The 25,633-nt window shown below is 43.0% G+C and overlaps 1 protein-coding gene across 1 annotated transcript in view; it reads right to left on the reverse strand.

Annotated features, from left to right (window-relative positions):
* The window catches only part of MYBPC3 (myosin binding protein C3), a 70,243-nt gene that overhangs the window by 9,444 nt on the left and 35,166 nt on the right, over positions 1-25,633 (reverse strand). Inside the window, exons 18-27 of the mRNA XM_077322437.1 lie at positions 23,303-23,409; positions 19,024-19,053; positions 18,762-18,898; positions 17,877-17,954; positions 17,254-17,413; positions 16,335-16,439; positions 12,231-12,419; positions 9,246-9,380; positions 7,196-7,363; positions 4,179-4,267 (exon numbers count right to left, since the gene is read on the reverse strand). Of these exons, the coding sequence (XP_077178552.1) occupies positions 4,179-4,267; positions 7,196-7,363; positions 9,246-9,380; positions 12,231-12,419; positions 16,335-16,439; positions 17,254-17,413; positions 17,877-17,954; positions 18,762-18,898; positions 19,024-19,053; positions 23,303-23,409 (1,198 nt within the window). The remainder of the gene's footprint in view (positions 1-4,178; positions 4,268-7,195; positions 7,364-9,245; positions 9,381-12,230; positions 12,420-16,334; positions 16,440-17,253; positions 17,414-17,876; positions 17,955-18,761; positions 18,899-19,023; positions 19,054-23,302; positions 23,410-25,633) is intronic.

A 25,633-nucleotide genomic window follows, 5' to 3' on the forward strand; every position in this document is an offset into this window, starting at 1 on the left:
GAGGCTGGATAGCCATCTGACGGAGAGGCTGATTCTGTGAAGGCTTAAGGGGGTGGCAGGTTACAGTGGATGAGCGATAGGGTTGTTAGTGTCCTGCATAGTGCAGGGGGTTGGACTAGATAACCCAGGAGGTACCTTCCAACTCTATGATTCATTGCATAATCTTAAAAATGATTTTGAAAAGCAAAAAAAAGCAAAGAATTTGTGAAATCAGTTATTGCTGCAGTGGAAGGACATACTACTGCTTAGCCCTTGTGACTTAACTGTATCAATGCTCCCATACAGTTTCTAAATAATGTTTAAAATGGATAAACATTAATAGGTGTGGTGGTTTGTCTGCATTTTGTTCATTGTCCTCCTCCAATCAAGACCAATCTCCAGTTTAAATTGTCTAGTGCATCTCTAGCTGGTGCAGATGCCCAGCTGGGTCCCTTTGGAATGGCAGGAAACATTTTTGTGACAAGGGATGTACATCTCCATCAAAACTGTCACAGTTGTGCATGATAAATTGCATGCACCTAGAGCTGAATTGCGGTTCTAATATTCAATAGAACAATTCTTGGAGAGAAGTAAATTAACAACCAGTCCACAAAAATGATGAAGGATAGAATTGTGCTATTCCTACCTATGGGTATCGTGTCAGTGTTTATACTATATCCTCGTCAACATTTCATATATCATTCACTGTGATAACAGCTCCAGTAGCCAGATAAGGAGAAAGAAAATAGCATTTGTTTTTATGTCAGTGGTGTGCCAAGGGGGTGGAAGGGCAATCTGCCTCAGGCACATCCTAAGGAAGGCCTTTGAAGGGGTCCTTGAAGAAGCCAGCATCCTCATCCTGCCTCCAGCCAAATGCCTTCCCTTATATTTTAAACTAGTAATCAAGCCTGCTGCAGGGGAATGCAGCGGGCGCTAGGTCCTACCTAAGTCGTCGGCGGCGGCGGCGGCGGGCTGGTTGGCAGCGGCGGTGGGCTGGTCGGCGGCAGGCTGGTTGGCGGCTGCGAGCTTGTTTGGTTTGTGGCGGGCTGATGCGGCGAGAGGCGCTTTGCGCCTCTCGCCGCGTCAGCCCGCCAGGCAGGGAACCCCTGGCAGCCGCGCTTTGCGCGACTGCCGGGGGCTCCCTGCGTCGGCGCCCTGACGCGGCGAGAGGCGCTTTGCGCCTCTCGCCGCGTCAGGCCGGGAGGAACTGCGAGCCGCGCTGCGCGCAGCTCGCAATTCCTGGAGCTGGGAATCGGAGGGACCAATCGGCAGGCGCAAAGCTTCTGCCGATTGGTCCCTCCGATTGTCTGTCGTGAGGAAGGGTCCAATCCGGACCCTTCCTCATCACGGACTAATCCCACCTCTACCCCTCTTAGCGAATTATATAGTCCGTGGCGCCCGTGGCGCCACGGGCGGTTTAAAGATATGCAGTTCTGGATGCAGCCACTAGGGGCACAGGGACATCTGAGCATAGCAAAAAGCTCTAGGATCAGCAAAGCTTCCTTTTTATCCAAGACTCAAGCAAAAGTCCTTAATGGATAGCACTGATAGCTGCAACAATAATTGTCAGCCTGCAGGTCATTTTCTCCAATAGCCTAGCCTTTCTCTGTCTCTTTCCTTGCACATAGCTCAGCCAGATGTTAGAATGTTGTAGTAAGATAAAACGACCTTTCCTTCTCTCAGGGCCATTCTGCACAACCACCAATGTAGCCAAATGTAAGCGCTATCATAAAGTGCTACTATTAATAGCGGCAGGTCTTGATAATGCACACAGCCGTTTCTAGCGGAAAAAGGGCTCTCCCACTAACGCTGTTTTGTTACCCACAAGTTTCCGGTCTTGCCTGAATCACTACAAATTTATGGCATTACTGCCGGCCTCAGCCCGTCAATCAAACTGAAGAGCCAATGAAATCGATATCCTAGCGCCACCCAACCCCCCTTTTCCCTTTAAATTAAAAAACAAACAAACGAAAATACAAGCGGCAATGAATATGTGTTTACCCATTGCTCCATAGAGAGTCGTCTTTTGCTTTCTCTTCCCAAAACATTCCTTTATCGCAGTGGTCCCCAACCTTTTTATCACCGGGGACCACTCAACGCCGGGGACCACTCACCAGGGACCACTCAACGCCTTTTACTGAGGCCTGGTGGGGGGGTAGTTTACTCCTCTACTCTCAACCACTGCCCTAACACTCTCTGATCGCTATGGTAATGTTTAAACATTCCTTCAAAATAAGATACAGACACCCCACAACAATGAAGTGTGTTGTAAAGGGCTGGGGGGGATGAAGTCAAGGGCCGGGGGGGGGAGAAGGTGTCCTTCAGGGCCCACCTCCAATTAGTCGAAGGACCACATGTGGTCCGTGGCCCACAGGTTGGGGATCGCTACTTTATCGGACAAAACATGCTGTGCTTGCGTGTATTCATAGACACGTGTTTCCATTTAAAAAACCCTTTTTTTTTCGAGCAATGACTGTGGGTGATGGCACTTGGAAAGTTTTAATACATTTGAAGAAGGGTGCTTTCTGTTTGGCACTGCTGCATTAGTTGTCCAGTAACTTTGGTTAAAGCAGCCGCGTGCTAGCGTGTTCGTCGCTATGGCGACTTGAAGGGAAAAAAAGCCTTCCCCATCTCCTGGAAGCTTGGGGGTGGGAGCGAAAGAGGAACCTTCTTCCTACTGCTATATTGAGAACGCACATGTCTTTTTCGGATGTGTTGCATGTTGTTCTCAGGAGTCAGTTTTTTTAGAGGGAATCGACTTTTTACAATTCCCTGAAAAGCACTACATCAAAGCGATTTTTGCGGGAGTGTTGCAGGAGTGTTGCGGATTGTGTACGACATTGTGCATAATGTTAAAAAAATTGCGTTACACAACAGTTAGACATCAGCAACATTAGCGCTGAGCGGAATGACCCTCAGTTTCTCTCTTTTCCATACATTTCTAATTCATTCCTGTCTTTCTTCACTTTAGCTCTCATAAATGCTTTGTATAAGTTTGGGATGGTCATTTTTTGGGGCTTCAAAATGGAGAACTGAAGCCTTCTCAAGTGCCTGCTCAGAATATGAGTAGTATGATACATCTAGATATATTTGGAGATGGTTTGCCAATGGCTGCCTCCATGTTGGCCCTGCTCATTTTCTAAGAGTGGATGAGATCAGACTATCCTGGGCCTACCCAGGTCAAGGCTCGCCCAAGAGTAATGTCACTGGCCCAAGCTCACCCTGCAAGCTTCCATGGCATTGAGTGGGGATTCAAGCCTGGATTTCCCATATCCTAGTCTGACACTTTAACCACTACACCACACTGCTCTCTCATGATGGAATAGCATGTTGGGATTTGACTTTTTTTTACTGGCATGATTATAGGTACAAAGTTTGGGTCCAGTCGCACCTTAAGACCGAACTGTGTTCTGCTGAGTCAGGCCAACACAGCTGCCCACCTGAATCTATTTTCTGTCCATTATTATTATTAATTTTATTTCATTATTATTAATGAAAATAATTTTATCACAGAGGAGGGGCCCTGACATGGTTATCTCCAGCCCAGCCTGATCTCATCAAATGTCATAATATAAGCAGGGCTGATGCGGAGGCAGGAAATGACAAACCACCTCCAAATGGCTCTTGTCTTGAAAACCCTATAGGGTCACCATAAGTCAATTGTGACTTGACCCCGCCCCATAATAAATAAATAAAAGGAGGGGTTGTTAAAAAAAATATCCACCTCCAGGGGCCAAATAGGCCAGGTACACAACTGCTTGGTGTTTTGGGGAACCCTTTCAGAACAATCACTACACTGGGGGGGAAAACTTACTTCTATGTAATAAGAGAGAAACATTTATCGTCGTGTATTCATTGTCTTGAAAGTCATTACAGTTGATTCTAAGATCTGTATCATTTTAGAGAACATAAGCATGGAGCTAGGAAATTGACAGGGGAGCTAGAAGATGAACAAGTTTAAGAAACAGAGTGCCCAATCTGGAGATGCAAGTGTAACCTGAAATGTACATCAGTTTTCCTGTTTACTTCAATGGAGCCACGCTTTTGTATGAGTTTTTATTTTGAAATAATGTTATTTCCCCTAGAGACATTAATGAAACGGGAGAGTTGCAAGGGCTTACTGGATTTTCCAGGCCCATCAGGAATCACAAAGCCGGAGGAAGAGATTGTATTATGATCATATAGATCCAATCACGTACCTGGAAAGGAATAACAATATTTACAGTATCTCCCACTTTCTTCATTAGGGTTTGCCTGAGGTTGCGTGGCATCCAGATTTTGGGACGCTCTGTAGATAAAATGTTGATTCCAATTTATTGGATATTTCATAATCTTTCTTGACATAAAGGAAGTAATAGTGCTGGTGGTTAATATAAAGTATTTTATAATTCTAAAACATAGAATGAAAACGAGGAATGATTCAGCCGTTGAACACCATTGTATAGTGCAAGTGAATTCAGGGCAATAGCAAATGTTGTTTGAGCAGCCAGTGCCACAGTGGGCATGGGACTAGACAAACAGAGCTGTTGCTGAATACAAGATCTAGGCAGCAGCTCATCATAATCTCAACACTGGGAAGTTGTAATGAGAACAACAGCATGATGAACAAGGGGTTCAAAACCCTGCTATTCTCCACTGTAAAAGAGCAAACATCTCAATTTTGCTATAATAATTCCTTTTGGAATGCACCCAACACTTTGTGCTAGTGTGCATTTGGGAGGAAGAGCAGTATTGTTGGAAAGAAAGCTCTTAGAGAAGTAGTCCACCAATACTAAAACACTTCTGATAAGCATCTGAGAAATTCCTGGCCATTAACTTCAGTCTGTGGTTTTCAGATTGTTTTCCAGAGAACTCTGGGATTTTTGGAGTTTTGCATGCTAGTGTTTCCTACCTATGTGATGAGAATGTCTTCCCTCAGACATTACCTCCTCAGTGTCACCTGTCAAGCTTGAGTCTCAATTTACTTCCCAGCAAAAATTTGAGATATTCACTTTTTATAAATTGGAATTGTGTCTCAAATTGTTGTGATCTACCTTGATCCCAAGAGCCTCTTGTGGCGCAGGGTGGTAAGGCAGCCGCCTGAAAGCTTTGCCCATGAGGTTGGGAGTTCGATCCCAGCAGCCGGCTCAAGGTTGACTCAGCCTTCCATCCTTCCGAGGTCGGTAAAATGAGTACCCAGCTTGCTGGGGGGTAAACGGTCATGACTGGGGAAGGCACTGGCAAACCACCCCGTATTGAGTCTGCCATGAAAACGCTAGAGGGCGTCACCCCAAGGGTCAGACATGACCCGGTGCTTGCACAGGGGATACCTTTACCTTTACCTTTACCTTGATCCCATGGCGAAGGGTGAAATACAAATATATGAATGAATAAGTAAATAAATAAACCCGAGAAAAGTTTCAGACTTGCAGAAAAACTGAAATAAATCTGCAAAATGATAGAAGCAGTGGCTTTATCTTTGAGAAAGGAAATTTCAGTGACTATTGTAGAGGTTACCAAGCAACCAAATCAGCATTGCCAGCTTTTAAGACTTAGGTTCTGTCAGAAAAAGCAGGGTGAGGAGGCAGCTCACATTCATGCAGGCACTAATAGGTCTAGACAATTAGATGATCAAGCTAGCCCCCCCCCCCCAAACGGGGAACAGAGATTTAAAGGTATAAAATACTAGAAAAACTTCAGGAAGAAATTTCTGGAGATTTCAGGAAATCTGCTTTGACCTAGCCTTACCAAGTCAATGGGAGGGGACAGGGAGAAGATAAAACTCCTGGGTGTGATAGAATGGCGTTTAAGGAAAGTATTACAACCTTCTAATTGATCATTAAGTTATTGGAAATTGGCTTCAGTTTCATATTGGTGACCAAGATCTGATCGCTGTTTCTGTCTCTGTCTTAAGAAATTAACCTTTTAACTAGAGAAAACAGAGCAGAGAAAACAGCTTGTGTAATACTGTATTACAGTATACTGTAATACTATATTCCAATAATTCAATGGAAATGAAATTATAGATACTTTTAAATTGGTTGGATTAAAAATTAAGGGTCATTGTAACTCAGCCTTCCAGATAGAGCTGTGCCAGATATGAGCTGATGCCATAAGTCTGGGAAGTGTGCTGCCAAGTGTAAACTTGGAGGGGGGGGGAGTGCTGACCCAGTGATACCATGCCATGTCAAAGGCTCCAAGGCTGGTGGTGATCCAACACTTTGGTGGTGATCCTGAAGATGACATTGAAGAAGTGGCATTATTGTGTTCATCCAGGCATCTGACCCCACCCTATGAGGTAGACATAAGGTAGATGTATAAAGCTCTATATAACCCTTTATTCTTTATACAGGAGCTTTGGACACAATCTCCCTGTGATGTTTCCTTTTTACTGCAGCTAAAATAAAAACTTATAAAAAGATTTTCCAGTCTGGCATGTCACTGGGTAACATCATGCTAGGGAAATGAAATGAAGCCTGCTGGCCACAGGGCTATCAGAAGTAAGGAGAAAAATTTATTTGGTTCTAAGTGCATTAGAGCAAACAGAACACTTAACTGAGGTTTGGAGGTAGCCATTAGTCATGTGTTGGCCTGGATAGCTGAAGGAAACTTCAAGGTAATGGAAACTGTAGAAATCTGCAATTTCCTGAGCTAAGGAGCCTGTCCTATATTTTAACATCTGATAGGGCATGTATAAAGAGAGGAACAGAAGAACTGCATTTCACCCATTCCTTTTGAAACCCTTGCTTAGTCTGGTGCTGTACTAAAAATATGCTTGTGAACATTTTCTTTTTAATAAATACTTTATAACTTGGATTTATTTTTATTTCTAATTGTACTTTTAGGCTGCTTCTCCTAGCCTGCTAGTTCACAGTGGAGAACAACAGATAAGAATGCTACAATAAAAATACATAAAACCCCCACCGTCCCAGTCCCTACAATTATAAAAAACTGACTTTCTCCCCCGTTTCCTCCTCCCCTGCACTCTATAGCAACCCCTTCACTCCCCACCCTTTCCATGAAATAAATAAAATTGTTTATTAAAAAAGGGGGGGGGGAAAGGATTAATTGCTTTTGTGTTCAGAGTAGAACATGAATTTAGTATTTGGGGGCATAGTTCGGCGGTTATCCTACAGATATTCTAAATATAATTTTTAAACATAAAGTTCAGATGTCATCAGTTTCCTAAATATTTCTTCATTAATCATATAATTAGAAAAGGACTCTGTATACTTACGCAAGATTTCTCTGATAGTAATCGGTTCTTTAGTAATTGCTGGTTGACTTGTACCAGCCACGTTTATAGCTGTGACACGGAAATATAGTTTGTCTCCTGTCACCAAACCATTAAGCAAGGCAGAGGTGTACTCAGTTGGGCCACGAAGAGCTGGAATCCATTCTGTGGCTGCAAAATCAAGATCCCTCACTTTAAAGATGACCCTTTTCAAGTACAGTTTAGCTCTAGGTTTTCTAAAGTATATATCTAAAAGGAATTCAGCTGCAATGTGATTTTGGCAACAGGTTAAATGGAGAAAGAAGCTGGCATTTTCCAATGGTTCTAGCGAGAATTAGCATGGCAGAGAGATCTGTGTGCTCAGATAGGATGCTTCATATAGTAGAAATAGTTATTTTAATAAAAGCATATAAATGTAATATATTTTTATAATATATGTATGCCGCATATATCCTATTGCAGCCTGGAAATAGGCAGAGGTACTGAAGTTCAAAGTTAGTGGCTTGCTTAAGCTTGTTCCATTATGGACTTCCAATTCACTATGCTCTTAACTCCTATGTTTCACTTTGTCTGTAATAATTCTATATGACAATAGGATGTATTCAATTTCTGATGGGAAGACATATTTCTGTCTGCTGCACCATCATTCCAGATGCTGGAAGGTAGACACTGTTTTCATCTCATCTCTTTCATCTTTGATTTGCTCAATAGCTCCTGCCTTCAGTATTTGTATTGAAATGTTGTGAACCGCCGCGAGCCGGTTTCCGAGAGCGGCGGTCATACAAATCAAATAAATAATAATAATAATAATAATTAGCGAAGACAATCCAAACTCCCAGAAGACTTTTCCTTAGATGGTTTTGAAAGGGGATTAGAGAAATCCAGGGAGGCCAGACCTATAAATTGACTCTACCTTTTTACCTGTGCACCCATACCCCTGAAATGTCACCAGTGCTACCAGACCCTGCATTATAACCAGTGGAAACCAGACCCTCTGGACTGTATCCCATGGTGCCAGAAACTCTGGATCAGTACCTATGACAACAGACCTCATCATGGGACACTAGCACTTGTCAAGACTCAATCAAGACTCAGTCAAGACTCTGAATTTTGGACATTTGCTCTGGCCTAGACAAAAAAGCAGTCAGGCCAACCTTTCTCTGCAGAGCAGCAGGGAAGCTTCGCATGACTGATTGACCTCATGAACTCAGCATCCCTGCATCTGTGGGAAAACACAGTGCTGGCAACTTCAAATTCCTTTCTGACTCCCCATCCTACTAAATGGCAGATCTCAGAAGTTTTTTCTTACCTTTGAATCCCCATCCTACCCATTAAAATGCCAGAATGCCAAGAGTTTTATATCAGATCAGTCTCATTGATCATTTTGATCCTCGACATCCTGGATCAATCAACCATTTGGGCCCACATCAAAAGGGGGCATCTACACCCTTTGTCCAAAGCCCACTTTTTGTCTACATGACTTTCACCATGTATCTGACTAAGGAAAGGGCATAAAAACCCTTCCTAGGAGCTCCACATGCTCTTGCTCCCCTCTGGCAATGCCCAACTTGGATGATGGTTTCATTTGTGTTGCTGACCTCCTCCCTCAACGCACCCAACTTCTCCATTTGTGCAAGATAGGTAATCGTATGAACCTTTTCCTCAAACTTAGCCATTTCCTATCTTATTTCTTCCTGCTGTACTTGTTAGTGTAATTGCTTAGTCTTATCATGTAAATAAAGCTACAATATTTTAAATAATATTCATTGTCTGTCTTGGATTCCTGAAGGACTTAATCACCTCGTAAACTGTGCAAAAGAAATCCTGCTAGTTATCCCTCTTTCGCATTGTTGATTTCCCCCACTTTTGATCAGAGCATTTGGGGAAAACAGAGCATTTTGCTTAATAACCTATGCTTCATGCCCAGAGTCAATACAGCTAGACAGGTGGGCAAAGAGCATTTGTGGACTTCCTCCCAAGCGTGATACTGCACTAGTTTGTTTGCTTGAGGTGGGTACCAAGGATGGTGCTGCCTGTGCCTAGGCTTACTCACAGCCGTCTTTGCAGTACTCAATGATGTAGCCATCCAATCCTCCTGCTCCAATCCGCTCAGGGGGCCTCCACTTCAAAGTAACGGAAGTGTCAGAAATGTCTTCCACCATAAAGTGCATTGGTTCACTTGGAGGAGCTAAATCATCAAAGAAATCCAGAGGCTATGAGTTAGTGCTGTGTTTAATGTGAATAATGCCATCTCCCACTTCTGTTACCACCCAGGTCATTTACAAAAACAAGCTAAGCAAAATGCAACCTAAAACCATAATGTCAATACTATCCACAACATAAAACTTTTTGAAAAGCCATTTCTGAAGATATGTCTCTAAGTGCTTGTCTAAATAAAAACAGATTTACTACCTTGCAGATCTCCTGTCATAATGGATTTTGAAGCAGTTAAGCAAAACTGGGGACATGACAAAGAAAGCCCTGTGCTGCTTTGATTGATTTAATCCAAAAACAAGACCTCCTTCATTACAGATATAAAAAGGTGGGAGCATCTGTAAGGAAAGCCAATGTTAGCCGAAGGTATGCATTCCCATCCAGGTCATTTCTGGTCAACCCCAGGACATTAAATTGGGTCCAGAGGTTGAGAGGAAGCCAGTGCGATCTCTTTAGATGCAGTTCCAGGTGGGAGGATGGCTGCATTTCGCCCTCCTTGTTGCTTCCAAGTACTGTTCAAAGCCAACCCCCTGTAAGCCAAACATTCCTTCAGACGACAGAAGGTACTTGGCTGTGGAAAAGCACTTGATATGGTAATCACTGATCTCTGAAATGATGACAAACAGTATAAGAAAAAATGCCAAGGATAATCTTGGTTGTCTGTGTGTGTGAGAGAGAGCATACAAAGGCTGGGGAAGATAAGAGAAGTTGGCTTTCACGCCCTACATTTCTCTGCCCTGTAAAGCAGCTGTTCCCACCAGGCCTGTGGTTGAGGCCCACAGTAACTGGCCACAAACTGCTCTGCCTGCAGCCACCTCCGTGAGGGCTACGTTAAGTGGAATCCCCCCTTTCCAATATAAAAAAGGTCAAGGTCAAGGTATCCCCTGTGCAAGCACCGAGTCATGTCTGATCCTTGGGGTGACGCCCTCCAGCGTTTTCATGGCAGACTCAATACGAGGTGGTTTGCCAGTGCCTTCCACATATAACAATACTATTAAAGGCAATATTGGCTAATTTTAAACTTTTATAGCTTTAAGTAATTTTAAATTTTATTTTTGTATCTTGGTGTAGTGGTTAGGAGTGCCGACTTCTAATCTAGCGAGCCAGCTTTGATTCCCGGCTACCCCCCCCCCCCACCTGCATCCAGCTTGGGCTCACCACAGCACTGATAGAGCTGTTCTGACTGAGCAGTAATATCAGGGCTCTCTCAGCCTCACCTACCTCACAGGGTGTCTGTTGTGGGGAGAGGAAAGGGAAGGTGAATGTAAGCAGCTTTGAGGCTCCTGGTAGAGAAAAGTGGCATAGAAGAACGAACTCTTCTTATTGACATTGTGATCCGCTCTCTTTTTGAGAAAGGGCAGAATAAAAGTCAAAACATAAATAAATAAAAACTGAGTTTTAAAGGGGGTGGTGGTTATAATCTCTTTCCCTTCTCCCCCCCACAACAGACACCCTGTGAGATAGGTGAGATTGAAAGAGCTCTGAGAGAACTCTGACTGGCTCAAGATCACCGAGCTGACTGCATGTGGAAGATTGGGGAATTGAACCCGGCTCTCCAGTTTAGAGTTTGCTACTCTTAACCACTACACCATGCTGGGTTAGTGAATTTTGGGTGCATTTGTATACTGCAAGAAGGTTACCGTGTATTTGGAGAACATACAAACACAAAGATCATCCCATTATTCAGCTTAGTTTACAAGCTACCACAGACAGAAATCCATTTTTTAAAGAATTTTAAGAATTTTTAAGAAGTCCAAAATTACTTAATAGTGATCCTCGCTATTTTTGCAAAACTAAATATCAGCACTCCCCATTAATATTTTAATACTGCAGCCCCTCCACAGAACAAATAGAGATGCTGATGCTAGCCCTGCACCACAAAGTGTGGCAACAAATACATTTTGTACAGTTGCTTTCCTCTTGCTACATTTAATCAAAGCCTATCATTAAGAAAAAATTCTAAAAGCACGTGCACCATGCAGAGGAGGAATAGGGATGTTTGCACATTGCCTCACAACACACACTGCAAACCCAGTCCCTCTTCACCAACATGTCTAGTCCAGTAATTTCCCCCCTTATTCCATGAGAATTATTGGACCTTTTAGAGTGGTTTCCTCCTGCAGGGGTGCTTGTATGTCTTCTTTCCCCACAGCCCAACTGGGAAGCGGTGACGGAAGACTGGAGTTCCCCAGCTCCCCTTGCAGGTTTCCTTTCTCTGCTGGCCCATCACTCTCAGGGGCAGGTAGTTCCACACTGTTTCCCTCAGAAAGCTCTGCCCCCTGATCAGAGCTCACTGGGAGCTGCAGCACCACTTTAGTCATTTCAGTTACTGTTCTCTCTCAGGCAATCAGAGACTGATGGGAAGGCTGCAGAGTGTGAGGGTCATAGCAATTAATTATGAAAAATAACACCATGGCTGTTTTCTTAACTGCTGCAGCTTCTTTGGGGGGCTGGGATTAAGGGAGCACGGGGAGTAGACTGTGATATCTGCACCCATAGTCAAAAGGGGAAGCTGAGAGGGGCTGGGAGGTCACCATCAATTAGTTCCCCTCTCTCATCCGGACCCAGCTTGCCTCTCACACTTCTAAATTTAACAGTTAGAAATTCAGTGGCAAGTTCATGAAATTGGAACCTCTCAGTTACAGGGAGAGGAGGGAAGACATTGTTACAAACTAATGAAGAATGGTCAACTAATTAGTCATCTGTCCCCCAAGAAAACACCAGAGGTTGCTTAAAGAGCATGTAGAGAAAGAAAATACAATCGCCTATATCTCTGTCTTTGGAGGTTTCATAAGCGGTGTGACATTTGGGGGGGGGGGCTCACCAATGGGCATGAAGGGCTGTGAGGCAGGACTAGGCCGGGACATGCCCACAGAGTTCACAGCATAAACACGCATCTCATAAACAACTCCTTCAATCATTCTCTTTGCTTCATAGGACAGATCGTTCAGAAGGTCAAAATTCAGCCTCATCCACCGATAGCTCTTTTTCTTCTTCCTCTCTAAAATATACCCTGTAAGTTGAAAACATTCTATAGTCATATAAAGGAACTTGCTTGGACTTGAGTTCACTGTCAGAGGCACAAATATGTTCATTTTATTTATAATGCCTAAAAATTCCCTCCCTGCATTTCTAGTTATCAAATTAATTTTATTTCATACAGAGTTGGTGAATGGATTACTCCTTTGATTGAATCTTGATTGTATACATCATACATCTGAAAGTGAACTCTAACTCACAAAAGCTTGTGTTGAAATAATTGTTAGCCTTTAAGATGCTATTGGCTCATAGTCAATTTGTATACTTATTCACAGTTAACAAAACCACCATGTGTAAGTCTTTTTGAGACAGTCAGTGAAATGTATTGTAACTTGAATGATCAAGTTGATGTGACCTCACTGTTAGATGGAAAGACCATCTTTAATACGTTACTGTTTCTTTTAACCTACCGGTTTGATATCAGCTATTGGTTAATTATCTAGATTTATTTGTTTAAACAGCTGATTAAATGAATGGTTCAACTCCTTGCATGGATCCTATTCATTCTTGGAATCCAAAGAGACTACTTATCCACCCTGCCTAATATGTGTCAGGATCATCTGTTTGTCACAATATAAAGAGATCATTTTGTGCAGAAGCAGCAGCAGCCTTGAGCCTTTGACACTGTGGCAGCTGATTTGTATCATTTCCCAGAAATGAGTGTAGATCCCTGCTAACACCCTTCTGAGGCATCTTGGTTGACTTACACTGATCCTGGAAAATGACTATGTTCTTAAACTATCCCAAAGAGAAGGCCAGATTTGTAATCTGTCACTTAGAGACAGATTTACTATTTGAAACAGCTGCTCATCCCCCATCAGAACCAAGGAGCCAAGCTAGCCTTTAATTTATTTCAAGAAATGTTACTGGATCTAAGAACACCACACACAATGCAAGACTAAGCAGAGTTACACCCTTCTGAAACCAGTTAAAAGGGTGTAATTCTTTATAGGATGGCACTGCAAGAAACAGAGGGCCATTCCACACCTGGAAAATATAGTGAAAGGCTTACCTTTTGCTGACACCATTTTTTTTTTTTGCATTTTAAACAATGCCATCAGCATCCAGCATCTCAGTATCACACTGGCAGCTACATCCTCCATTTTAAAGCGATAGTTGGGGAATTGCAAAAAGTGGATTCCCCCAACTTTGCAGTGCGAGCAAGAGGAGAGCACTCACCAAGCCACACACCAAGGAAATGCGTGGAGCTGAAGTAGAGCTATCTCTGCCTTCAGCAACTGCCCTTGCATCTGGCTCCCTCTCCCTTCACCTAGGGATGGGGCTTTCCCCCCCCCCCCCTTTTTTGAAGCAAACTGCCTGGAACAATGAATACGCATTAAATCGTCCAGGCAGAGCAAAAAAAAAAAATTCCCCACCAGTTAACACAAAGCATACCACTCTAACCCCCCCCCCCCCCCGAATCAGGAACAAGGTTACTTTTTTAAAGCTTCAAGGCTCATAATTCCCAAAGGGGTGGCAGTAAAGTAAGCACTATAGCCATAGCAACAAAGAAGTTTTACTTAAAAAAATTAGCTTGCAGTGCGGTTCCTTTAAAACAAGGAGAAAGGTGATTGCCTGCTTGGCTTGACTGACAGGCAGAGGAGAGTCCTGTGTATAGTACATTCCTCTCCTCTGCCATTTCAAGCAGGCGTGCAGATAGCCAAGAAGCAGAGGAGAACGAAAGAGCCAGGAGGTGAGGAATGGCCAGAGGCACAATTTTCTTTAGCATTACGCCATTGCACTCGTGTAACACTATTTTTTTCTATGTGTGGAATGATCCTAATAATTCAAAATGGAATAGAAGGCCAGTGGCACCTTAACAATTAGCAACTTTTATGCCAAAATGGGTGTCATTCTGCACCCAATAACTATTGTGAAATATTCACTTTATGCAGACACCATATTTTTGGCATTTTGCATGGCATCACCAACATGCAGCATCCAAGCAGCCAACCAGTAGCTACATCCTCCATTTTAAAGTGCTAGCTGGGGAACTGCATAAAATGCATTTCCAAACTACAGGAGAGCAACCAGCAAGCCACACACTAAGGAAATGTGTGGAGCTGAAGTAGTGCTATTTCTGCCTCCAATTCCTGCCCTCACAACCGCCTCCCTCTGCCTTCTCTTGGGGACAGATTTTTCCTATTGAAAAAGCAAACTGCCTGAAGCAATGAATAGGCGTTAAATTATGTAGGTAAAGCAAAAAAAATAAATAATAAAATCCAGTTAAAACACAAAGCATGCCTCTCCAAAGTCCCTCCTCCCAAAATCAGGAACAATATTAATTTTTAAAAGGTTCAAGGCTCGTGATTCAGCCTGGAGAAAAGGAGGTTGAGAGCGGACATGATAGCCCTCTTTAAGTATTTGAAAGGTTGTCACTTGGAGGAGGGCAGGATGCTGTTTCCGTTGGCTGCAGAGGAGAGGACACGCAGTCATGGGTTTAAACTTCAAGTACAACGATATAGGCTAGATATCAGGAAAGAGTTTTTCACAGTCACAGTAGTTCAGCAGTGGAATAGGCTGCCTAAGGAGGTGGTGAGCTCCCCCTCACTGGCAGTCTTCAAGCAAAGGTTGGATACACACTTTTCTTGGATGCTTTAGGATGCTTAGGGCTGATCCTGCATTCAGCAGGGGGTTGGACTAGATGGCCTGTATGGCCCCTTCCAACTCTATGATTCTATGATTCTATGATTCTATTTCATAATGTGTGGCATTATAAAAAGCACTATCCATCTATGATTAGATACACAGGCGTTTCAATTGAGGTTTTACTTAAAAATACAATTAGCTGCCTTCGTGGGCCTTTTAAAACACTGAGAAAGGTGACTGGCTGCCTGGCTTGATTGACAGGCAGAGGAGAGTTGCATGTAAAGTGTGTTGCTCTCTTCCGCCATTTCAAGCAGGCATACGGAGTGCAAGGAGCATGAGAAGGCGGCAGACAAAAGCAAGAGAGCCAGAATATAAATAAATAAATAATATGAGGAGTGGCCGGAGGCATATTATTTTTTAGTGTTACACCATATGACTGGTGCAATACTATTTTTTTCAATGTGTGGAACATTCCTCACACATTTCTGCATCCGTGAAGATAACAGATTACTTGACCTGTTCAGCCATAAGCAACAGATCAGACATCAATTAAAAGACACCCCCCCAATATTTAAATCCACTTGGATATTCCAGCTTTGTAAGAGTAGCTATCCTTAATTACCCCCACCAATTATTATCTGCAAGTATAGAATGAAAATTTATTTAAAATTTTACTCCATGATAAAAATGTCTTTTGCAATTATATATCAATTGCAAAAGTGATATATTATAAAAAGAATTTGTTTGAAACCCAGGATACAGCCCAGCACACTGAGTACAGCCTAATTACATTTACAATAGAAACTGATTTTGACAGGCCTGTTCCTTTTCCCAGTCTGTATCTATGATGTTTGTAGCCTTCCACTGGACCGAGGACCTGAACTTCAGCTGGTGCAGATTCTTCTTGTCCTTCTGCTTGATACTCACTGAAATGTAGTGCCTGACATGACAGCAGCTTTACACATTACAACAAGTGCCAGTGGAAAACTTGATAGTGATATTTGTGTATGCTTTGTGCCCTCTGTGTAACTGGGGCAATAGTGGTAGGCATGAAGAAATGCACTGCTGCCGCTGTGTGTTACATGGGAAACATGGATTTTTCTGGGTGCAATGTTGCTAAGCTGCCCTTCGTATGTACAGGTAGTGACCATCTTTTAACTGATAGAAAACAAGAAACAAGAAAAGATAGTTAAGCAAACCATGCTTTTTATAAGTTCTGATTCTTTGAAAGAAGACTTTCCAATCTAGCTATTAGGGTTTTTTAAAAAAAATTATTCTGTCAATGTTATATCACTCTTACCAAGAACTGGCTGTCCTCCATCATATTTAGGAGGTTGCCACTGCACCATACAGCTATCTTCACCAACATTAGAGATTTGGGGAGCCTCAGGAGGATCAGGTACATCTGGAGAAAGAAAGAAGTAAAAGAGTTTTCCCTTTCTACAAATGGTTCTGTATAATTTTACCAGTGTTTCTGTCTGTACAATGAGATTTATTTATTGCTGTATTTATTAAGATGCAATAAAATGCCCTATAGAAAATAAAACCAAATAACATGAACAAGGAATAAAAGACAACGGAGAGGTGGCCAGTTAAAAATCCTAGTTCAGTTTACTCCTTCATTTCTATAGCCTTCATTGAAATGGGGTTGAACCAGAACACCTTCCAATAAGCCTATCCAACTACTTAGAGCTTTATTAAGGGACGCATCCCTACCTTGAATGTTTTTGTCAAGGCTTTTTTTTCACAAGAGAGAGAGAGTAAGACAAATTGGATTCTTTATGCTGGTTATGAAAATGTAAACTCTTAACTTCCACTTGCCCAATAGCAGATTCACTATTTCTGCTGATTACCTACTACAGCAACACACCCCGTCATGCAGGTTGCTGTTCCCAAGAGTCACTTGATCCCCAAGAGCAGTTCTGAAGGTGACGGGAGGGGCAGCAGAAGATTGGGAAGCATGGCAAATCTGCTCAATACATGGAGCCCCTGTCTACTATGGGCTGAATTGAAAAATTCCATTCATCTAGTGGTGGTCCTTTCCTTTTATGGAAGGGAATGCTATGACTGTAGATAAATAGGACAGTGATTAATTTCTAAGTAAAATCACAACAACCAGTCAATCAAATGCAAAAAAGAAAAAAAGATCTTGCAGCTGAGACAACTGTGCTCCAGGCTGGCAGACAGAAACCTTTGGAGAGTGATTCTGTCTTCCTTACCAATAACTTTGACATTTATATCAGCTGTGTCTTCTCCTGCTGGGTTCCTCACTGTAACTCTGTAGACTCCTTCATCTCCCTTCTCAGCTCCTTCAATGGTGAATACACAATGATCTTCCAACATCTCCACACGGACTCTGCCTTCCGAATCAGCAAGGAGCTGTGGAAAATTAAACATGGTTAATATGGACTAGGTGGTGGGAAGAAAGCCAGTCACAGCATTTGAAGTGATTAGGTAGTGTGGTGAAGTATCTGTTAGTCCCAACAGAGACGTACCCACACAGAGGGTGAGGAGGAAGAAGAGGGAGAGCCCCATCTTTAAATAGATTTTCTCTTGCTGGTAGCAAAGGAATAGTATCTATGGCATTCTGTACCCTTTGCATCTTCCATTGTACCCTGACTGTGTGACCAAAGGAAGATGTTCCAGTTTGACTTCAGGATTGGGCATGACTTCTTTGAAACCTGGCTCCTTTTTGAACAAACATTTTCAGAAGAAAATAGAGTAAACAAAAGGATGGGTTTCTTTAAAGACTTGTGAATTTCTGCACACCTTAACAGATCACACAAAGGTTTCTTAAAGGCCAGGTACTTCACTGGCAAGTTGTGAAAAATGAAACACTTGCCTTATCGTCATTACTCAAGTCTCCGCTTGCGTCCATAGGAGCTGTGGACCTATCATGTTTTATTACTACGTCCTTAACCTAGAAAAGATGCAGAACACAGGAAACATTCACCAAAGGGAACATCAGGCAATCTCTTAACATTAGGCAATCCAAGGCAATTGTAGACACCAATGTTTGTAGGTGTAGCAGTCTTTAGGCAACAGTGGGAGAAGTTTTAAGGTAAATGTTTTAATGTTACTGTATTAATTTGAACTAACTTTAACTTTTACACAGGGATTGTATTGAACTATAAAATATAATCCACCCTGAGTTCATAAAAGTAGGGTGGACTATAAATCCCATAAATAAATAAAAATAATGAAACAGCAGCAAGCAGAAGGTCTGATAAAGAAAGCTCTCTGGCATCTCTGGAAGACTTTTTGGCCAAAGTCTCAGTGATTCATTTCAAGTTGAATGAAATGGTTAAGGTAAGACCAGGACAGAGGATTAAATAGAAGTTCAGCCCTTAAACTCACAGGGTCATCTTGGGTCAGTCACTCCCTCTGATTCTTCTTCTCAGTTAAGTCTACCCGGTATGTCTGTTGCCAGGTAAGAGAACTAGCTGCTTTGAGATCCTTGGAGAAAGGGTGGGATTAAAATATGATTTATGGGATGCACTTCCATGTAAATGTGACTACTTGGAACAGTAAACCGAAGTTTCTTTTTTTGAAATTGTATATTGGGGGATAATGTCTCAGTGTCTTTTCAAATAAGACTCTTTTAATAGTTTCAAAATCCAGCAAAAGTTAATTGAATTTTGAATTGAATTGAATTTTGAATTTAAAGGTGTTACTTGGCCTGATGGAACCATTCTCAGATATAATACCCTTTGAGACACCTTGTTACCTTGTTTACTTTCTGCCAGATCACAGTGGGAACTGGGTCTCCTGATATGGGTACATCCAGTCTCAGTTTGTTTCCAGCCACTACAATGATGGTGTCGGGAGTCTGGCCCTTGCAGTCCAGATGGATTTTGGGGGGTTCTGCAGAAAAAGAATTAAAGCAGAATAGCATTTCAAAACACAGCTGGATATTGTTCTGAAACAAGCCACAGGTTTTTCTCTTGCTCCCATTTCCCTGATTTGTAGAATAACAAACATTCCCTTACCTTGTCTAGGCACAAAGTCAATCTTAATTTCTAGAAGGGAATAAAGGAAAAGGGATAAACATGTATATGAAGTTTGTTAAGCAGAACTAAACTTATGATTAACTTAAAAATATAACAAATTCCCAAGGTTGGCATGATAAATAGATGCAAAAGCAATAATAAGAAAAATGACCTAAATCATGCAAACAAAATGTTTGAACATTGTCATTGATTTTGGTTTATATATTATGTTCTTACCCTCAACAATTTGGGGGCGTTTTGACAATGTGTATATGATCTGTATATATTTTCCATCTGAGAGAACAATGCACAGGAAGTTCTACCACATGTCTTTTAGCATCTGTAGCAGCCTGCTTGTTCCTTTCTTCCTGCTCCCTTTGACTTGTTGGAATATGCAAGATCTGCAGTATGCATGACAGAACAGAATATGAAGAATATCCTACAGGGGGCATGTTTTTTCTTCCATTTATCAGGTTTCCCAGGCCATGGTGGGGGAATGGAGGCAACTGTCCCCCACATGATGGGGGAGCACTGGAATGGTCTGTCCTGTCTCATAGACCTCTATGGGAGCCTTAACAACCTAATTTATTTGATATTTTTTTAAAGAGTTTAAAATGGTTGTGTTGTTTTGTTAAGTTCTCTTTTCTTGGATTGTTTCAGAATTTTTAACTGCTCTGCATTTTCTGTACTTCTAAACCATTTTTAATTTTTAAAGGGTTTGTGCTTTGTGGGAAGGTCCCAAGCTGGATTCTCTGTTTTGTCATTGGTTCTCTTGCACTTTGTACATTGGCCCTAGATTCTGCTTGGTTTGACATGGGGCTACTGGGACAGTAACAGTGGCCATTGCTTATGTTTCTTTGACTGGGGCCTCTACTTTGACATTGCTTGCTACATCAGCCTGGAAGTCTGCTGGGATTCTCTGATATGATGTTAGTTCTGTTCAGCCCGTTTGCATTTGATGGCTTTTAGCCAGTGGTTGCTCTTGTGTGTTTGGCTAGTGGCTTATTTGCTTTGGAGAAAGCATAGCATCCCCCTCCACAGGGAAAAAAAAGAGGAGACAAATAAGATAGCTGGGAGCATTTTGTCCAGGACTATTAGTAACCCAGAGCCTCTTGTGGCGCAGAGTGGTAAACGGCAGAAATGCTGTCTGAAGCTGTCTCTCCATGAGGTTGAGAGTTCGATCCCAGCAGCCGGCTCAAGGTTGACTCAGCCTTCCATCCTTCCGAGGTCAGTAAAATGAATACCCAGCTTGCTGCTGGGGGTAAAACGGTGATGACTGGGGAAGGCACTGGCCTGGGGAAGGCAAGGCTACCCTGTATTGAGTCTGCCATGAAAACGCTGGAGAGCGTCACCCCAAGGGTCAGACATGACCCGGTGCTTGCACAGGGTATATCTTTACCTTTATTAGTAACACATTGATCCAGCTCTCATGAACCTTGGGGGTGCTTTAGTGGACAGGCAGGACTAAATTCCCTGCAATTTTGGTGTCACTTGCTTGAAAAAAAAATAGCCCAAGAAAGACTTCATCCATAGAAAATAACAGACTTGAAAAATTGGGGAATTCTGACCATCCCCACTGCATCTGATTTCTGGAATGGTATAGGGGAACTGAGTACTCCAGAATACAAATCCGGATCTCATTCCTGAAATCTGATATGCACAAAAGAAAGCCATTCTGAGCAGAGGAGTTCCTGCAGCCAGAACAGACATTGCCCTGGCTCAATTCTTGTGTTCTGTTTAGAATCAAAACAAACATTATTTTTCCTCATGTGGATTCCATGATTCCAGGAAACAATCATTTATAGTGTGTGGAACTATTTCTCCGCATTACACCCAGGTGTGACCTTTCCATAGTGGCCATAATCCAATGCATAGTTATGCATACATAAATTCCATTGAGATCAGTGGGCTTAAGTGGGCTTAACTCAGTGCTGGGTTGTAGTTATTCTATATGTGGACTGAAATTAAGCACCATTACTGTGTTTGTTGTCTCTCAAGCCTATTTAATCTCTCTCCTATTTAGGCAGCCACAGAAATAACCCCCTATATTATAATCAACAATCCAGTTCTTACTTAATTTTTCTTCATTAGGGCATTAGCTGTGTGACTATAGAGATTTTGCAGTGCAAAATCATTTTTCATTTCATTTCATTTTATGAGCATGCCATCTTTGGGGATTTGGAAGGAGAAATAACAAGCTAAATAAACACTGAACTCAGTCCAGTGCACCAGGGGCTCAGCACTTTTGCATGGGGAGATCCCCAAAGGATATACCCCTCCCCCCACAACTGCCTATGCACAGCAGGGCCTGTGTCAGTGATTGGTGAGGTGGGGCAGGGGTCGAAGCCTGGGAGCTTTCCAAGGACCCCCCTGGTGTGAAATAATGGTGTTTCTTTTCTAAAACAAACGTTCAGGGGCACTATAAAAAATAACAACTACAGTTTGCCACTGCAATCTGCAGTAAAGAGCAGAGATTCAGGCTTCAGATGACTGCAGAAAATGGGCCAGGGTATAAGAGGGTGCAAATGGGCATTAGTAACATAAGAGCCAATGAGTTAGAATGGCAGAAGTGTTTACAATGAAAAATAATAATCAGCTTTATCCTGGTAGAAATTATTGCTCAGTTATAAATGTTTTATCTATCCAGATTTATATATTATTAAAACCTTAAAAAAACATTTAAAAATCAGTCATGCCAACTAGTCAGTCAATTGCTAAGTTCTTAGTTTCAGGGGGGGGGGTTGGGGGGGGAGTCCATGTAGAGGGAGCCCAGTAGATGTTTAATCAAATCGTCTTGATTTGATTAAACATCCAACCAAAAACACCCCAACCAAATGCTTGGTGGAGGAACTCTGTCTTGGAGGCCCTGAGGAACTGGCCCAGCTCTGACAGGGCCCTTAGCTCTTCCAAGAGCTCATTCCACTAGTTCAGGGCCAGGATTGAAAAGGCTCTGGTCCTGGTTGAGGCCCGATGTACTTTTGGGCAAGGGATCACCAGTTTGTTGGAATTGGACAATCTCAATGTCCTTTAGGGTAGTGGTCCCCAACCACTGGGCTGTGGCCCGGTGCCGGGCCGCGAAGGCCCTGGCACCGGGCCCTGGCTCCCTCTTCCGCCCTCCCCCGCAGTAAAAAACTTCCCAGGCCGCAAGCTTCTTACTGTGGGAGGGGGGAGAGGGAAGGAGGGCCGCGCACTCGCATTGCGCATGAGTGGCCGAAATCGTGCCTGCGCGGCCGGGCAATCGCCCTCCCTGCTGCCGCCGGTCCCCAGCCTCAAAAAGGTTGGGGACCACTGCTTTAGGTATAGTCAACCAAGCGGTTCCTCAGATGCACTGGGCCGTTTTATTCTTTTAAGCAGCTTGGTGTTCAACTTTTCTTTGTATATTTAAACTCTGCCAACAAAACTGGGTTAAGGTGTGGATACTTAAATACAAAGACTAGAGCAATGAACAGATAAGACAGATCTTTCTACAAATTTGAAAAATGCCTCCAGTTTGCAGAAAAAGATTAAAACCCAACAAACAAACATGTATTTGGGGGTTAAGGTAAAGGTATCCCCTGTGCAAGTCATGTCTGACCCTTGGGGTGACGCCCTCCAGCGTTTTCATGGCAGACTCAATACAGGGTGGCCTTGGAAGGCTGAGTCAACCTTGAGCTGGCTGCTGGGATCGAACTCCCAACCTCATGGACAGACAGCTTCAGACAGCATTTCTGCCACGTAACACTCTGAGCCACAAGAGAGTTAAAACTATGCAAAATAATAGAAACAGCACATATAACTTTAAAAAATGAATGTCCTCAGCAGCTGTTGCTAAGCAACCATAGCATTATTGCCAGCTATTCAGTTTAGTTTTATGTCAGCAAAAACCATGCATAAGGAGGGGGGGCATGGTAGCATGTTGGGTGACTATGGAACATTTACATATGGGGGCAGATGAAGACAGGTTGGCTATTAGATAGGAAGGAGAGACAGAAGCAGGAAAAGGAGAGAGGTTATGGGGGCTTTCAGGGAAGGGAAAGAAGAAATACTGGGGGAAGGGCAAACGTGATGCCCCTCACAAGTCCTTCTTGCTCTCTATTTGTATCTTCTAAAGACTAACTTGCAAACTTAAATGGACAGGAAGGCCTGGAGGATCATTGTCCATGGGGTCGCGAGGGGTCGGACACGACTTCGCACATAACAACAACAAAAGACTAACTGAAAAGTTTTTCATTCAAAGAAACAAGCAGTTCCTGTTGCATTCCTGTACTAATTATTAGAATGTAGATTTCAGAACGCTTACCCAAAAATTGAAGACGGGCTGAGAGGTTGTATGCAAATCCTTCAGGAACAAATGAATAATCAGCCTCATCTTCCGGGGTTACATCATCAATAGATAGCTTATGGATTCTGGAAAACACACATTGTAACACTCTATTTGTCCCTTCCTATACATAGCAACCCCCATCCTCTGTAAAAGTGGACAAAATAGCAAAGGGAGAGATGAGCCCTACCAAGGAAATCTCTGAAAGGGTGACAAAAAGCTCTCAGCCTAGGAACACTGGAACTTGGAATTCCCGTTTATTTACCAAGTACAGCAGTAGAGGGAATCTGGGTTTTCTGCCACAGGCTGAACTGGACTGACTCCTAGATGTACCCAGGTTTGTTTGAATGGAGATGTCAGTTTGTTTTTAATGGATGTGTTTTAATGATTTTGTTGTATTGTTGTAATTGTTAACTGCTTCAAGCAGTTCTCTGGAGAGATGCCACATACATTTTCTAAATCTGAACAAATAAAACAGTAAGAGAGTGCTGGGAGGAGTTGGGACTCATCACCTACCAATCAGGCAGGCTTTCCCAGCTGTCCCATCCCTGATTGGCCATCTGTCCAATGAACAGCCAATCAGGAGGGATGTCCTGTACCTGGCTGCATCCCCCTCCAACTGCTTCCATATGGAAGAAGTACCTTCCCAGGAAATGGGAGCTGGGAAGGAGGATGTAGGGCCTGGGACTACAGGCCCGGTGGGACTGGGTGAAGGAGGAAGTGCTTGCCCCCACGAGTGCTTGCCCCCACCCTGAGCAGCTCTGGCTGCAATCTTGCCATGCCTTGGCAGGCTGCCTAGGGCAGGGATGGGGGAGGAATGGGGTTCCCACCAGCGCTCCCTCCCAAGCCCCAAAAAGGCCTCTCCAGGCCTCAGTGGGACTGCCCAGGGCAGGGGGGGGGAGGATCTGAATCCTCAACACCGCTTCCCCCTGGCCCTGAAAAGGCCCACCCAGGCCTGGAGAGGCCTAGGCAGGCCTTTTGGGAGTTGGGGGAGGAATGGGATCCCCAGCAGCATTCTTCTCCACCCCCCAAAAGACCAGATGAGGCCTCAGCTGGCCTGCCAAGTCTGGTGGGGGGGGGAGGATCCTAGCACCCATTGTATTTTTAGATACAATGGGCTTATTGCTTGTAAATAAATACATGTATATATACACAGAATACACACAGCAAAAGTTTTGTTCATGCTATATATCGGTAGCTAAAACTAAAGTCTAAGCAGATTAAAATGCATACTTTTGTGGTTTCCATGCTTAGATAAATGTAGCCCACAAAAGCTTATATTTCTTTTAGGTGCCTCAAGACTCCTTTTTGTTTCTGCTGCAACAGACCAAACTTGGGTGAATGTGGACACCCATATTTGAAATCTGACAATCTAGGCGAATGCAATAATCAGCTAAATGCACACATCAGAATTCAATGGAATACGTCTAAAAAGGGGGTATTATACATTATTTTTGGACCTTGTTGAAATTCCTTGAGTCATCTTATTTTGGGTAGTCACTTTATGATAACACTTTAACAGCAGGTTACCTGAGGGGGGGGGATCATGTTGGAAAGCAGCCTGGTGGGGTAAGCTAAGAGTATCTTCCTCCAGCTGTAGCTAGTTCACCAAGATTCTCCTCTCCTAGACTCACCTAAATTGGCCATTGCTGCCTTTGAAGAAACCTGGAAACTGCAGCTAGTCTGGAACGTAGCAACTCAATTGTTGTAGGGAGTTGGCCAACAGGCTCCACTGGCTGCCAGTCTATTTTAAAAACAGCTCTGCCGTTGTTGCTTTAAAAAACAACAGTTCCACTGGCTGCCAGTCTATATCCAAATTCAGTTCAAGGTGCTGGCTATGACCTTTAAAGCCCTTCGTAGCCTGGGACCCACACATCAAAAGGAATGTCTCTCCTTGTCCATTGGTGCAGCACCCATCTTCAGCTTGCTTGCCACTTTCTCCACTACAGGTAGTTTGGCTGGAATCAGCTAGTACCTGAGCTTTCTCCATAGTCATTGCCACTTTATGGAGCAGGCTTTCTGAGAAGGCACTTGGGAAACTTTAGGAGGCATTGTAACGCCATTTTATTCAGAGTAATGGAATGCAATTGCAGGCACTATAAGAAGGATTTGGGGGGCAGGGGGAATTGGATATTTTTTATGTTATTTAACTGTTTGCTTGTTTATTTATTTATTTTATTATATTTATATACCGCCCTCCGCAGAGGCAGATTGTAAAATATATTGAGCCATTGGAAAAGGGAGAATATATTTTTCTTAATAAGCAAATAAATTATATAGACAGTAACCCTTCAGAACTAATTCAAACAC

The sequence above is a fragment of the Paroedura picta genome, chromosome 2, assembly GCF_049243985.1.
Source record: "Paroedura picta isolate Pp20150507F chromosome 2, Ppicta_v3.0, whole genome shotgun sequence".
Classification (NCBI taxonomy): Eukaryota; Metazoa; Chordata; class Lepidosauria; order Squamata; family Gekkonidae; genus Paroedura; species Paroedura picta.